This window comes from Anabas testudineus, chromosome 8, assembly GCF_900324465.2.
Source record: "Anabas testudineus chromosome 8, fAnaTes1.2, whole genome shotgun sequence".
NCBI classification, from domain to species: Eukaryota; Metazoa; Chordata; class Actinopteri; order Anabantiformes; family Anabantidae; genus Anabas; species Anabas testudineus.
In genome coordinates this window covers 1,272,526-1,289,538 of record NC_046617.1, presented here as the reverse complement: position 1 = coordinate 1,289,538, position 17,013 = coordinate 1,272,526, and the positions used below count along the sequence as shown (strand labels likewise).

The 17,013-nt window shown below is 41.0% G+C and overlaps 1 protein-coding gene across 1 annotated transcript; it reads left to right on the top strand.

Moving 5' to 3' along the window:
* Positions 1-5,410: 5,410 nt before the first annotated feature.
* Positions 5,411-16,255, top strand: si:ch211-195b15.7 (synembryn-A). Its single transcript, XM_026358760.1, has 13 exons — positions 5,411-5,500; positions 6,307-6,354; positions 7,561-7,578; positions 8,139-8,228; positions 9,002-9,498; positions 10,101-10,236; positions 11,038-11,226; positions 14,023-14,117; positions 14,374-14,524; positions 15,158-15,253; positions 15,332-15,476; positions 15,738-16,008; positions 16,102-16,255. The coding sequence occupies exons 1-13, from the start codon at positions 5,411-5,413 to the stop codon at positions 16,253-16,255; spliced, it is 1,980 nt and encodes a 659-aa protein (XP_026214545.1).
* Positions 16,256-17,013: the final 758 nt, after the last annotated feature.

Genomic DNA, 17,013 nt, shown 5'->3' with positions numbered 1-17,013 from the left:
AATTGGTCATGAAATGTGATCTCATCTTCACCAAAGTCACAAATATCAGCAAACACAATATTTGTAAGATGATAAAACCTCTTGTGGTTTCAGCACATTTTGTGTCTTTTTTTTGAACACACCCATAGAGAGTGGTGTTGGAAAAAAGTAAGTGAATAAAGTAAGTTTAATAAGTGGTTGAAACCTTGGCAGCAATAACTTGTACAACGTCCAGAAGGAACTTCACTGTATGTTTACATTTTTTTCTTCATGAATTATAGCTTGGACTTGATAAAACCATATAAAGAGAATACAGCAGCTCACCCAAATACATACAGGGGCAATACAGTGTTCCTCATTTATCTGATTTCTGTGATTTAATCAGCAGTTTCACCATCTAACACTTCAAAGTGACCTTTTACAAAGCAACTGACATTTGCTATTATGTCAGTGTGAAACTTTGAAAACTTCACATGTGGATGCTGTTAAATTGATCATGAATGCCCTCCCAGTACATTAACGTTCAGTAAATTCATAATTTGAGTTTATAAAGTTTAAACGTCATTTTCTGTGTTAATTAGAAATCAGCATGTCCCAACACAAACAGCTTTCCTTACTAATTCATCAGCTTACACTTGTCTCTGTGAGATGCAGCAAACAATCAGAGATTTTTTTTTAAAGGTCTACATGTTGCAACTGGATCTAACCCGGTCAGAAGATGCAGTGGAAGACACAAGTGCTCATCAAGTACTTACAAAGACAAGTCTTCTCTTCGAGATGTCTCACTGCTCCTGAATTGAATACATCATTGAAATAAACATCATTGCAAAACCATTGTTCTGGGAGACTCATGGGCACAGCTGCCAAGAAGAAACCCGTATTAAGGTTAGCAAATAAGAAGAGGAAGTTGGTGGATTTTAGATGACTGATCAGTGAAGCATGGAAGTGGAACTGGGAATGCTTTGGCATTGGGAGAGTTGATGGTCTGCAACATGTGCAATTCCTCTTCAGTCAGTGTGGATACCACTCTATAGTAAAGAGACATTATTTACCTTTGTTTTGCAGTAAGACAGTAACCCTAAGCATTGTTCCTGGTCGTGTAAGAGTTATCTGGAGAGGAAAGTAGCTGCTGGAGATAATTTGCCAGCTCAGTCACCAGATTTGAACCCCATCAAGCTGGTATGGGAGAATCTGGACCAAACCAAAGAGTCCAGGAACACTGTTCAACCAGCACAGCAGAGCTTTGGGATGTGCTGCAGAAGACCTGGGAGGAAATCACACCTGAACATCTGCAAACGTGATCTGTAGAATGACACTGATTTGCCATTTGTCTTTGACAGTTGTTACTTTGTTGAAGCTGTTCAGTGTTTTGTTATTTATTTTTGGGTTTTTTTGGGTTTTGATCCATTTACTACTATGTGATTAAATAAAACCAACAAAACATAAGAGCCCAGAATTGTGTAGGGGGTTTGTGTGTAGAATTGTTTAATGTTTGTGTCCTTATGATGCATATTCTGAGTTATTGTACATGCTCAACAGTGTTGTAGCTTTTCCTTCCTTGCATGTGTGATATTTTCTTCTGTCAAAGGTATGAAAAAAAAAGGCAGAGGTGGCACAAGCTCAATACTCAGAAGCTCAATACTCAAGTACAAGTGCTTGTAATACTTGCTTAAAAAAGTACTCCACTACAAGTAGAAGTACCACTTCAGATTCCTCTCAAGTTGTCCACTAAGAAATGGATTTCTCTGCTCAGTTTAATTCAAGGACAGAACTTCTTCACAAACCTGATTTCGGAATATTTGCAGTGACTAATCGTGAACGGAGTCACACACCAGAAAAGTCCTTTCACATGTGCTGTAAACTGCAAACACATTTTCAGATGGTGTAATAGTAAGATTTGAATTAATTATTGATAAAAACTAAGGACAAAGATGTGTGTTACTATAGAGACTTAGTGTGTCACCAAAATAGCAGATGGTAAAGATGGAGCTGATCTGAACACTGTAGTGACAGCTTTGTGAATCATATAACCAGTTGCACTCACCCATGTGGTGATGAAGTGCTTCGAAAAACTGGTAAGGGGTGTAGGAGAGGAAGAGGAAAATTTTCTACTACAGGGATCACATCACCTCACCTCACATCAACTCCCACCATCCTTCGACCCACACCAGTTTGCGTACAGGGTGAACAGATCCACAGAGGATGCCGTAGCCACAGCCCTCCAGACGGCACTGTCCCACCTGGAGCAGGGAAACTATGTGCGGATGCTCTTTGTGGATTATAGCTCTGCATTTAACACCATTCTTCCCCACAAACTGGTAAACAAACTGTTGGACCTAGGACTTCCATATTCCACCTGCTCCTGGATCAAGAGCTTCCTTTCTGATTGCAGTCAGAGAGTGAGAGTCAGCCCACACACCTCCAAGGTCTTAGTCTCAGCACTGGCTCCCCACAGGGTTGTGTGATGAGCCCCCTGCTCTACACCCTGTACACCTACGACTGCACTCCTGCTCACCTCAGCAACACTATCGTCAAATTCGCAGATGATACCACAGTGGTGGGACTCATCTCAGGGGGGATGAGTCTGCCTACAGAGACGAGGTGGAACAGTTAACAATGTGGTGCAGGGAGAACAATCTGCTCCTTAATACGTCTAAGACAAAGGAAGTTGTCATTGACTTCAGGAGGACGAGAACTGAGGTCCCTCCATAAGTCTACCAGAGCCTGCAATAACTAACTGGACTCCACAAAAACTTATAGACATTAACTGTTATACTGGACTGCCTGCTGCCTAACACATAGTATGTAATCACCCATATGAGGATGGGTTCCCTGTTTAGTCTGGTTCCTCTCAAGGTTTCTTCCTGAGTTTTTCTTGCCACCGTTGCCCTCGGCTTGCTCATCAGGGACAATCTGATTATTATGATTCATACACATTCACTGTTTGTGTAAACTTCCATAGTTACTTTGGTTGTGTAAAGCTGCTTTGTGACAATGTCAATTGTAAAAAGTGCTATACAAATAAAATTGAATTGAATACATCAGTGGGGACTATGTGAAGAGGGTGTCAGACTTCCGCTTGCTGGGGGTCCACATAGAGGAGGCCCAGCAGAGACTGCACTTCCTAAGGGTACTTAGGAAGAACAACATCTCCCAGAGACGGTTGGTGTCCTTTTATCAATGCTCTATTGAGAATTTTTTATATGGCACAGACAGGTTGGCATTTTAACCATTGTACGATGTTGCAATGACAATAAAAGTTTATCTTATCTTATCTAATAACACATATTTTGTATTAAGTATTTGTGCCCGAAAACTAGTAACTAAAGCTGTCACAGAGTAGGACCTGCTGCAGTGTGGACTGAAGCACTAGCCGCCATGTGATCATTCTCCTAACTACACCTCAGAGCAGGAAGGGGGTGCACCATGCTCTCCAGTGAAATGAGACAAATCTAAACGCAGTAAGACATGATGCAGAAACATGTGACCAGCAGTAGATGGAAAGCCTGGCCAGGCAGTGAACATGTAGTGAAGCACATAAGCTCTGCAGTTTAGACCTGAGTGACTTCACCCAGAAGGAATCATGTATTAACCCATTTAGCACATGGTGCACTGTACAGGATACATGTATAACCAGTGTGAAAGCTTCATAAAGCATGTGCCAGCCAAACCAGGAAGGAGCTCAGCCATTACACCCAGCTGCATGTCCATGAGCTGATCTGACCCAGAGCCAGAACAGCTGCTGACATTTAGAGCCACTTGTTCTTTTTTTAAATCCACAAGTTGCAGAGGCAGACATCCAAAAAGGAGAGGGTGTGGCGTACTGAGGACCCGAATGAAGACAAGAAAGCAACTACTGTAGATGCTACATGAAGGCACCTCTTTAAATGTGGATTATGGGTGATTATCAAAAACAGCATGTGTTGGTGTGTGTGTTTGTGTTAAAACATCAGTCAGGGGTCACATGAAAACTGAAAAACATCTTATTTCTTGTAACCAGTTCAAATTTGCCTTCAACAGATCCACTGAGATTTCTCCTAAATTACACTTATAACATTTCACTTCATTCACAAATTTGTTTAAATTATATCAACTCATTTTATTTGTATAACAGTTTCTGAGTAAATATTAAGTAATGAGCAGGCTGTAATTTACCCTCAGCAGCTGCAGTGGATAAAAAAAAAGAATTTATGAAGTAAAAGTAACTTAAAAAAAAGTGATATATAAATATATTATACAGACTTTTTTTTACATCTCACAATCACATATTCATGACAAAATCTGTTTTCTGGTGATAATGAGTCATTGTCAACATAATGTATCAACATCAAAATAAGTGTCTGATACATTTGATCACACCTGATGTCTCAACCTTCAACATTAGATACAAAAATATCTAGTTATCTTGAGAAGAACAAACTTAAATAATAAAAAAATGCTTCTGTAGATCTCTATTTGATAATAATAATAATAATAATAATAATAATAATAATAATAATAATAATAATAATAATAATAATAATAATAATAATAATAATAATAATAATAATAATAATAATAATAATAATAACATACTTTATTGATCCCCTTGGGAAAATTGTGGTTGAACAGCTGCCAGACAGTACATATGGGTGCCACTGCAGGGTTTTGGTGTCTTGTTGAAGGACACCTCAACATGTAGCCAGGAGGAACCTGGAACTGGATCACTAACCCTGGGATTCAGTAGACGACTGCTCTGCCACCTGAGCTGCTGCCGCCCCAAATGTGGATAATGGGGAAGACTTTTCATTTGTTTTTATGTCAGTTCTGTGAAAAGTTGATTTTAATGAAAAAGTTTATATTTTAGCATGATGGTGGAAACATGGTGAACATCCTGGTGCATTAGGTTGTGGCGTCTCCTGTCTCCTGTCTCCTTCTCCCCTTCTGCAGCCATGAAGCTCAGCTTAGCTACATGCCACAGCTGACTGTGATGTAGGCGGCCGGAGGAAATCCAGGGCTTAAAGCGAGAAGCAGGGAGGGAAGGTGTAGAGCAAGGAGAGGAGCTTGCAGAGTTTCACCAGAGAGAAGAAGGGGAGGCTGTCAGAGGCTGTGTGTGTCCACTTGTTGTTAGGACAGCAACAGGTGAGCAGCAAGTTACTCTGTTTCAGAAAAGCTCTGTTCCAACAGGGGTTTTCTGCAGGAATTCTATAGAAACTGGAGTTTGATTTAGTATGGATTTGTATTGGCTGAATTTGTTAATTTGTTAATCATCTTTTGCCAAGTCCATGATTTAGATCATGATTTATTTACTCCCTTTTTATTTAGTTTAGATGTGATGTTTACAGCACTGATCCTCCATACATACGAGCAGAGAAGGGGAACTGTTAGGTAGAGTGAAAAGGCTGCTGTGTTTGGGTGATGACAGCTCATGTGTTGTGTTTGTGTTTTAGGGATGATGCCAGATGTGAAGCAGATCATCGACAGCATCCTCCAAAGAGACCAGGATACTGTTCAGGTCCTGCTGGACAGCTACAACACACAGGTCACAGATAGTTGCTATGGCTACTGTATCAGTCTGTAACCAGAAATGTTCATTTTTGTAACCATGGAAACAGTCTGCATGATTACAGTAGCTAATGTAATAACCTCCTATTAACTAATGTTAAAAATAGTCAGTTGTAGGTAAAATGTAACATAGCAACAGTCCTGTTACACTCCGGACAGACTAAGATAAAAGTAATGGACACATCGCTGATGCTGCCTACTTCCTGTGTGTCTCCCTGGTAAAATATTTGTCAGTTGCTTTTATCCGGAGCAACTGACAAAGGTGATGAAGGTGAAACTTAAAGCACATGCGTTTCATATTTCCTTGCAGCAAACTGGATTTCAATTTATATTAAATTTAAACAAATAGTTTCTGGATATAATTGTTTCTATGACTACTTTGGACATGTTTTGTGTTTTTTTTTAAATCAAGCTGTAGGGAGTGAAGGAGTTGTACCCAGCGAGGAGGCGCCCTCGCCTACTTCTCTACAATACTTCCTCATTTTATTTTATTTTTGTAGCAGCAGTAGTTCATGAAGTATGAACTTCCTGCTGTTCAAACTAACTGTGTACAGTCTAGAGCTGAGCTAGAACTGTCAAACTCCCTTTACTGCATGTGACAATTCTGGGTGCAGGTTGCAGTGCACTGAAATAAATAAAATATCACCAAACACCTTCTAAGGAGGGGGAGATACTAAATACATAGCTGTCTCTCATTTAGATTTTCACACACATGTTGCATCGTAATGTGTGAAAAGTGCAGAGGGGCGTGTTTAACTCCTGTGTTGCTCTGTCTCTCCGCAGTATGCCGACTGCTTCTTCTACAACACTGACAAACAGGAAAGAAAAAAGGTCAGTACACGTTGAGCCAGACAGACCCCACTCATGCCTCCGTTTCTCATGTTACACTATAGTCTGCTTCCATTTCTCTCATGCCATTTACTGCAACCTTCACCTGTGCCTTCTCCCCTTACTGCCTCACCTCTAAGCAGAACAACATCCGCTCTATCTACAGCTCCACTTCCACTGATAGTGACGCTCTTTCCCTGCCCTAGTTCTGATTGAATTAAAACCACATGTCTCAGGCTGTATTTTTATTGAAAGCATCAGCAGTTCCAAAATTCCTATCTCTTTCTTTAATGGAATCCATCTGCATTAATTATTTATACGTCAAGTTTTCACTTTATTGAAAGTATTTCTCTCCATATGCGAGCTGCCCTTAAATCGTTATGTCACCATTATGTGACTACATGCAACATAAGGACATGCATCTGAACAATAATTCTGTCTAATATGAGCTACCTTCAAGTGGCAGTCAGTGTGGTTGCAATGATCCTTACAAGTCACGACCATCTTGACAAAAGAGTGCAGTAATTTAAAAGTCACAAAAATGCAAAGTATGTGAAATTAAAAGAAAAAAAATAAAGGAGTAATGGAGGAGATGTATAGAGCCAGAGAGAGCAGACGTACACCTACAAGAGATGTATGTTACAGGGGCAAAACAAAAAGCGCACACACACACACACACACACACACACACACACACACACACACACACACACACACACACACACACACACACACACACACACACGTGTGGAAATGTTGATGACAGTTTAGATCACAGGTTTTTAGAGATTCAGTTTACACACACCAACTGCTTAGTCCTTCTGGCAGCACCATGAACACGAGGCGCTGACAGTTCCAGGTACACCACATCTGGAAATGTGAGAATCCACTGACTAATATGAAGCATCTGGTAGGTTTCCCACCACTAACACAATACTCCTGTCAGCTCTGGTGATCAGTTCTGTATCATGACTGGCACAGCTGCTGACACCCAATGTGACAGTGTGGATGCAACATAATCACAGAAATGTCTCGGAGGGAACAGAAGACGTATCCAGATCCAGCTGTGCTGCTGACATCACAAACTCAAGAGGCGACTTGAGAAATAGTGTCTAGACTCTAGTCTTTTCATTTGACAGATTTTCATCTGAATCTCAACCCTGTTATCACTTTCATGCATTTCTGTTCCTGGTGATGGACAAACTGCAGCAGCGACGACTGGAAGAGGTAAATAAATCAAGAGGAGACACAGATGTGCTGACTGTGTGTTTTCTCTGTATTACAGTAATCTGTGAAAGTGCTTAGGATGCTTAGTCACTCCTGGTGTGTGCTTCAAACCGGTTGTGTAATCATGCCTAGTTCTATGATCCAAAGCTGCTTGGCCACTTCATGACTCAGCACGTTAACACTGTTCACCTTCACCTTGCAGTGTTCATAGGCTCCGACAAGCTGTACTGTGAAAATATTTAGCACTCTACATGTGCATAGTTACACTGTGAAGTTCCTAAGTGTCTATTGTGCAACAAGTGTGAGTTTAAGGAATCATGCAGTGCTGACAGTACCTAGGCTCAGAAAGCTGTTACTATTTAGCACAGGTACTATTATCTCTGCTTAAGTTCCCTCAAGTCAGTTTTGCTTCATGAACAAGTGAGCACTGCAAATCCAAGATAGAGGGAATGATGGGAGCTGCAATGTGTGAGTAATGTGAAAGGTATAAATGTGTTTGTGTGTGTTGCAGCAGATGTTTTGCATTTAAGTAGCACTAACTCTCCGTCTTGGTTGATCAGTTCAAGAGGAATAAAGTGAGAGACCATGCTCCTGACTCTGATTCTGACACTGACTCAGACAATGATGAACCTGATCTTCTTCTCCGACAGGTACGCTGATGTGTGTGTGTGTGTGTGTGTGTGTGTATGTGTGTGTGTGTCTTGCAGCACACTGAAAAAAATCACTTTAACTTAAAATAATTAAGGTAATGACTTGCATTTATTTTCTCTGAGTCTTGTCACATTTTTCAAGTTGAATCAAATCTTTTTAAAACAGTGGGTGCAAATCAGTAGTCTTTTGCTGGATGCATTTCTCAACACAACAACATTGCATATGGCTTGAGCAGCCTCAGTGGCTATAGGGTTAATACATAACTCATTGTCATGCTATTGTTTTTATTAAATATACAATGTGGTAAAAACATAACTAACACAAACTATTCTAAATACAAATCAACATTTACCTCAAACATGTTGTAAAGGCTTTGTCCAAATCTCATAACAAAAAAACAGTTTGCAAAGGATATAGACCCAAAATGTCTTTTGGGACCTTTAAAATGGAATCATTTGTGCCTCAACTTGGTTGATCTATCAATACCTTTTCAACAACTAGAACAACCTACAAAAACTATTATCATCAACCTATATTTATCTAAACAAACAAACAATTAGAATTCAAAAGTTCAGGCTACAGTATTATGAAGACCAACTTGACATTGAATAAACAACATTGATGTTATACTACTAGAGGTGTCTAACTGTGTGTGCATACAGCCATGTTCACTAACTGGCTGTTTAACTTATTAGTTAAACCTCTAATGTGTGTATGTGCATGCTGTGCATTAATCATTGTAACCTTTTCTTGTTGACTTTTGTTTTTCCAGCGTTTGGCCGCAGTCCTGCTGTGCTTCATCAGTGGTCAGCTCCAGCCAGCGGTTTTACGAGTTTGCCTGCATACGCTGCGCATCTTGTCCCGTGACCGACGGGGCCTAGGGCCCATGGTGACTGATTGTGCACTTTTCACCTTGGCATATCTGGGAGGCATCCGCTCACCGCAGGAGGCAGAGGTAGCTGAAGATGATTCAGACAGAACACACAGTCACATTAACAGAGGAACACTGAGTGGCTGTGAGGAGGCTGTTACCTCTGTGCAGGTAGCTGGTGCTGTCACCTCCAATGGCTCAGTTCATCACTGCTATGAGTGGAAAGGTGCAGGGGATCATGTGGTGCTTACCCGTGGGAAGAAAGACACCCGTGAAGAGAGCAGTGAGGAGGAAGACAAAGAGGAAGATGGGGAGCTGTGTAAGAAGGAGGCCTTGAAAGTCTTGTGTAATGTCATCTACAACAGCCCCAGAGCACAGGAAAGGGCCAGCACACTAAGGTGACAGGCTAGATTAGGCCATTATACGTAATATAATAAGAATAAAATGTAAAAGGCAAAATCCCCAGAGCTGTGATGCTAAAACCTTTTTATCATGTTTTATCTTCATGGGTGGGAAAAAATCCTATTCAACATTTCTTCTGTGATAAAGGATAATAATATATAAGAAACAAAAATAACTAGACTACTGCTTCATGGTTTTAAGCCTCAACCAGCTGAGTTGCAGTTTCCATGTGTGTTTGTCTACACTCATATTCTAACTAGTTCATCCATGAGTCCAAGTGGATGTTTGTGTCAGAGGCACAAAGGTTACTGCAGGCATTTCTGAGATACTGTGTTGATGAGAACAGGATGGATGGAAGGTTCACAGCTATTTTGGGCCCTTATTTGGGGAGAACCAGTTCAGTACCTAGTGATCAGTCTGACGTGGAATAGTACAAGCTAACTGGCTGTGTGATATATGAACATCATATTAGGATTAGAGAGCTCAGCTTTCCTGTAACTACCCAGTTATATTAAATAATATTAGAGTTTCTATACAGAGTAACTGAAAGTGATATATGCTCACTAGCTGCAGACCAACCCCTGTCCTCACTTTCCAGGCTCCTGGAAGGTCTGTGGGGGAGTCTGAAACAGGGGATCTGGACCAGGGAGGCGAATTGTGGCCAGTTTTGCAAGCTGAGACTGCTCTTCTTATTAACAGCTCTGAGGCCTGAGCTCAGGCTACAGCTGCAACAGGTAAAGGGCCTTCGTGTAATCATAAAGCTGTCTTATAGCGTTCTCGTGATGACAGTCATCATTTTTATTTAGTTATTAACATCACACGTCCCATCAGGGATCAATATTGAAGGATACCGGTTGCTCTATTCTTGGTGAAGCTCTGGGGCTCTCAGATCACTGTCCCCTTCATCTTCCCCTGACTTACAGGCAGAAATTAACAATAGCTAAACATGTGGTCAAGACGGTGACTAGATAAACCAATGAGGCAGAACAGGAACTACAAGCCAGTCGTGATGGTACTGATTGGAGTGTTTTTAAAGCTCAGATGAACTCATCTGAGGCTAATGAACTCACTGACACTGATCTTACATCAGCTTTTGTGTGCCAACCCAGAAGTTCACAACATTACACACACACACACACACACACACACATTTCTGATGAAAGTAAATTTTTTTTGGCATCGGCTTGTGAACAATGACTTTGACGCAAAAAGTTGAAACGAAAGAGTCACATGTGTCTTGGTGTCCTACACCACTAGTCCAATTCTTGCATGGTCACGCATTTTTAAAGGGCACCTTGCTGTAGGCAGAGACACTCTTGTGTAATATTCCTTGCCATATTCCCTGTGACAATATGAACACCTCAAAACATCTCATTCTGAGAAACTGTGTTTGTAATAAGTCCCAAAACCCTCAAAAGATTAAAAAAACATCCTTAGAAGGAATAGAAACAATCAGAGGTTTATATCATGTCATGTTTTACTTCAATCTTTTCCTCTGCAGTGTCATAAATCATGTGTTTATTTTCCCCTGCCAGGAGCATGGAGTGTCAGTGCTCACTGAAGCCCTGGAACAATGCCTGGCTGTGAAGTGGGGTGAAGGTTACGAGGTGCTTAGTGACAGCACATCTCCACCCATTTCCAAAGAGGTGTCCCAGGAGGTCATTGAGATCCTCAAGACACTCTTCAACATTGCCCACATGTGCAACAGACAGGAGCCAGATGAGGTGAAAACACACACATCAGCCGTGCAATTTACAAATCCACTAATCTACCTATTCTAGCTGAACTCTACAGCACTGTTAAATTGTGTAGGGAGCTTCACATCTATCACACCATGTCCTCAGCAGGATCAAACACATGCCGTTTATACCCTAAAATATGAATTTGATGATTTAAGTATAAAATGTTGTAACCTGGTCTGTAAAAACAACAAAAATATTCATTGTGATTATTACATAACATAAGTTATTACATAACTTTGACATAAACACATTTCGGATGACCCAAAGCTCATGACCGTAGAGTTAACTGCTGGTACATGACCAGGAACGTGCATTGTTGCACCTGAATGGTAAATGGTCTGCACTTATATAGCGCTTTTCTACCTAGCTGGTATTCAAAGCGCTTTACACTGCGTCTCATTCACCCATTCACACACACACACTCACTCACCGATGGCAGAGCTGCTATGCAGCTGACCTGACTCACCTGGGGCAACTTGGGATTCAGTATCTTGCCCAAGGACACTTTGGCATGTGACATGGGAGCTGGGAATCAAACCACCAATCCTGTGATTAGCAGACAATCTGCTCTACCTATTAAGCCACAGCCGCCTGAATCTGATGTTTGAAAGCCAGCCTCCTCTTCTGTGCTCTGGCAGGTGCTTTTTCAAACAGGGGCAGCAGCAGTGTAACACTTTCATTATGTCCCTTAAAAAACAAAAAAACAAAGATTTAAACAATCAGGTGTCTAATGTTATCGTTTCAGATGGGTTATTTGGTTTTTGTACAGGCACATACTGGTGAATATCATCAGGATAGCAGTGAAAATGATTTCATGCCTGAGCAGAATTTGACCAATGAGTGTGATATAAAGAGAGAAAAGCAGAGGGTCAAGAACAGAGCCATGGTGTACTTTGTGTATCAGAAGATGTGGTATTATTATAGAAACGTCATAGTTTTCTATCAGAGTTTACCAAACACTAGCTTTCCCTTGTAGGAATATTCAATGATCTATGGTGTCCAAAACCCCACTAAGAAGTAAGGGAAGCACAGAGGTAGAATCTGAATCCATATTAAGCAGAACATAATTTACCACTGCAGTAAGTGCAGTTTTAGTGGAGGCACAAGCCCTGAAAGTACACTGGAAAGGTTAATTTACATTTAGTTATTTGGCAGACACTTTTATCCAAAGCAACTTACAAGTGAGGTACAATGAAAGCAAAATATCTAAACTAAGGAGAAGAATTAAAAAGTAAATTGCTCTAGCAAGAGCTGCTTCAGTTTCATAGGGTTTATATGTAAATTATTCATTTTTTGTTTTTGAAAGGTTTTGAAGATTTCAGTTTTCAGCAAATTTCTGAAAATCAAGAGGAAGGCAGCTAAGCATGCAGAAGTGGGCAGGTTGTTCCACCACTGTGGAACCACAGAGCTCAACAGTTTTACCTGGGATCTTTTGAGGTGAGGTGAGGGGACCATAACACGTTCACTTGCAGAGCGCAGTGGGCAGGCGGGATTGTAGACCTGGATGAGGGAGTTCAGGTAGGCTGGTGCAGTTGAGTTGATCACTTTGTAGACAAGGGCCAGGGCTTTGAACTTGATACGGGTTCAAAGAGATTACTGTTAGATGTGTGGGCATGTAAGACATAACACTTAACACTAACCCTTTACTGTAGAAAAAAATGAAAGGTTAGAGACTTCTTGATGGTCAGTCAGAGACTCTGGAGCTGGGTGTGGTTTCCTAAGTAGAGGTTTAACCATGTGTAAGTTTAGCAAAGTTTATACCCTGACAGAGGATACCTTTGTAAAGAAGATAAATGTAAAAACAAAACAACTATCCTCTAACCTAACTGTACTAAAAGATCCATCCATTTTGAACAAATCTGAGAAATATCCAGATTTCCATAGGGCCATTAGACCTTCTACTACAGGTGGACTGTCATTACTGTTGAAGTCATATTTCAATGAAATAACTACAGAAATGATCTTGTTAGTAAAGTAAAAGGTAACCAAACTCACGCTGGGAATCTCACTTTCAACTTTCAGGCAATATTTACATGATCCTGGTAGCTGCTACAGTGTCCAAAAAGTACAATAATTTTTTGGTATGATAAAATGACTGGAAATTATACAAAGTAATGTAAAACAAGATTCTTTGTTATTTATTAGTGTCTGTGTCTTGGAAGTGCTGTGTCCCTTCAGGGTTTCTGTGTTTCACACTTCTTGTGGGGTCAGCCATTGATGTATAAGATTGATACTGCTCCAGCTTCTTCTCCATCACTAAGATGATGTTCTATGTCCCTGGCAAACTGACAGTCTACCTAACATCCAGCCTTACTGTTTTAGGCCCGAACTAAAATGGTAAATGGTCTGCACTTATAAAGTGCTTTTTCTACATAGCTGGTACTCAAAGCACTTTACACTGCGTCTCATTCACACACACACTGATGGCCGACCTGACTCCCCGGGGGCAACTTGGGGTTCAGTATCTTACCTAAGGACACTTTTGGCATGTGACGTGGCAGCTGGGAATCAAACCACCAATCCTATGATTAGCAGACATCTGCTCTACCTATTGAGCCACAACCACCCCCAACTAAGCACCTCTAAATACACTGCATCCTACACTTTCTCTGATGCAACTTGATAAAGACGTGGTGATACGTTACTTCTTGACAACTATGACTTGACAACCTTACTACAGTTTCTACTTTTTTCTGTTATAATATTTCTTCCAAACTCCTGCTAAAATGATCGATGACATCAACAAATCATCAGACAGTTAAAAGCAGTCTCTTTCAGGAGGATGCTGCTGTGTTCCGCCACCTAGCAGCTGTACTGCGCCACTGTCTGCTGATATCCTGTGATGGAGAAGACACTAGGGAGGAACTCCAAGGGTCAGTGCTGTGCAAAAGTTTTAGGCACATCACAGAGGCAAATGATTGGTCCCATGTTTCAATTTGAAGTGTGGTCATTTGACTTAACTTATTTTTGAAAACACTCACATCCCCCTAAAGTTGTTTGTTGTGTTGACAGGTCAAATTGTATGTTAGTGAGCCTATAAAGTCAATTCAGGGAGGCAAAGTTGACTAAAAAGCATCATTTATATTTTTATAGTTGATATTTTTAAAAGGTTATGACTTCTTTCTGTAGACATACAGTAAACATCATGTCAGCTCTCCCACTAATGTGTTTGGACGTCCTGCTACCTGTCAATGTGGACCAGGCATCCCACAAGTGGGAGGGGGTCAACATGGACTGTGTCCACACGTTGCTGCTGTTTATGGACAGACGCCTCCACAAGGTGAGTCTCTATGTGATGACATATGTACAGAGATGTGATGTACAGTATGCAGCTGGCACAACATGTCAGCTTGTAGCTGTTCATGTTGAAATGGTGGGTTGATTTGAAATACATGAGGATCAGAGATGTGAAGATATAAACTGCTGTGTCGCTATTGCAGCTGTTATCTGTATTTGTCTTATTTGACTATATACACTACTGAAGAAGTAAATATTACCTACTATACACTTGCATTCAAAGTGATTCAACCCCCATGAAGGTGTATTGGCAAACTGTGCAAACCTTGAGCTGTTTACAGTGAACAAATCAAACAAGAACAAACTATTATTATATATTATTATTATTTTTGTGTAAATACCTGTGTTCATGCAGCCACCAAGTTGATCCTAAATGAATTTCCACAGTTTTCTTCAATCTGAGATGCTGAGCTCAGAGTGATGACCTGAGAACAGTAAAAGGTACTGCCCAGAAGTCGTTTGACTGAATTTCACTGGGCTACTTGTGGTGCTAGTTTAGGGGAGTATACTTATGTGATTGGTGGACGTACCTCTGCCCTTCTTATATCAAAATGCTTGCCTGCTGAAAATGAGTGAAATCACCATTTTGACATTGACAATCTGTGTTGTTGAACAGGGTCAGAGACTGAAAGAGAAACTAACGCCTGTGCTGAATCTGCTGACTGAGAGTTCTCGGGTACACAGGCAGACACGTCACTACTTACGGCAAAAGGTAACGTTTTTCTTTTTTTGATTTTGTAAGACTGTGACAGACCAACACTAATGACTCTGACCTCAAATGTTGGCTCAGATCTTACCTCCACTGAGGGACGTTGCCACCCGACCTGAGCAGGACAACACTCTAAGGGGCCAGCTGGTCCGCCTGATGACTCACGTTGACACAGATGTGAAGCACTGTGCTGCTGAGCTGCTGTTTGTGCTGTGCAAAGAGAACGGTACATTTGCAGTTTACCACAGACTTATTTACTCTGAGCCTCTGTGAAACTCATAAGAACCTTTTTAGATGGTTTTGACAAATAATAAATCATAGAGTTTAAAAGATTTGCACTTTCATGACCTGTACTGTGATCAGTCATTCTGTGGACCTTATTATAGTGGAGGCTTTGGAAACAACTTTGTGCATCAGCAGACCAGCTGAACAACTCACTATGGAAGAATATCTAGCAGTAATATTTGCATCCCGTGTCTCTTCACAGTCAGCCGCTTCGTCAAATATACAGGTTACGGCAACGCTGCTGGGCTCCTGGCAGCTCGGGGGCTGCTAAATGGTAGAAGCAATTCAGGAGACAACCAGTACTCCAGTGACTCTGATTCAGACACAGAGGAGTACCGTGAGGCAAAATCCAGGATTAACCTGGTGACTGGACGGGTGGAGTTGGAACAGCCTGATCCAATGGAGGGCATGACGGAGGAAGAGAAGGAGGAGGAGGCCCGTTACCTCATCAGCATGATCAACAGATTGTCACAGTACGTTTGTAAATACAGTATGGTATCACCAAATGCTTAATGGAGAATTCGAGACAAACTAATTATCTATCACTCTCCCTGTGGCTTATCCAGAGAGCAGATCATTCAGCCAATGGGTGTGACAGCAGAAGGGAGACTGGCTCCCCTCTGGGGCCAAATGAGAGGCTCCACACTGGAAGAAGAAGAAGATGAAGAGGAGGATTTGGACCCGATGTCAAACGGGAGAAAAGATAAACAGATGGAGTAGAATAGTGTAAACAGGGAGTGGTACACTAACAGGAAAGGACAGAGACACAGGAAGAGTGGAAAAAAATATGTTGTCTGCTGAATTCATTCATCAGACACTGTTAGACCAGTTCTATTTCAAATTGATGTTAGTATAGAGTGGTGACCTTCTGTCAGAGACTGTGAGAGATGGTATTTGTAGGGTGATAGCTCCCAGCTACCCCCTCCACCCCCAGCCAGTTCCAAAACAAGCTATAAAATTACAACAATTGTCCACCAACTGTGGACCACACAAGACAGAATATCTTACACACACAATATTAACATGTGTGTTTCATGCTGGATTATCTGAAACTTTAAGCTGACATGAAAAAGAGGTTGCTATTATCATTTTTACTTGGTTAATATTTCCTTAAATAATTATGCTGCTCACAGGACTGTAAGCAGCAGTGCTTGATCAAAGCGGCCAGTAGCATTTCCACAACCTTATAGGGAAGTCTGACAATATAACAAATAGACAAGGATTCACATGCATACTTAAAGTAAAAAATTCATGTCAGTTCCACCGTTGTCTGCACGTTGTATGTGATGATCATGGCAGAGCATTCAAGGGGTCAAGTGGTAAGGTTTCAGTCAGCTGAGAGGCAGTTACATTGTCTACACACCTCATCACTAAAACACATAATACCCATCTATCAATAAGCTCATTCATGTCCAAAAGATTTATTTTCAATTGAATTTCAATAATAATGGATATTATAGGTAATAAAGACAAGACCT

Excerpts from the sequence above, each read along its gene's own strand:
- si:ch211-195b15.7 (XM_026358760.1), top strand. The coding sequence starts at position 5,411 with ATGATGCCAGATGTGAAGCAGATCATCGACAGCATCCTCCAAAGAGAC. Across the intron at positions 14,118-14,373 it reads ACTAGGGAGGAACTCCAAGG|ACATACAGTAAACATCATGT; the intron begins GTCAGTGCTGTG and ends TTCTTTCTGTAG. Across the intron at positions 16,009-16,101 it reads ATGATCAACAGATTGTCACA|AGAGCAGATCATTCAGCCAA; the intron begins GTACGTTTGTAA and ends TGGCTTATCCAG.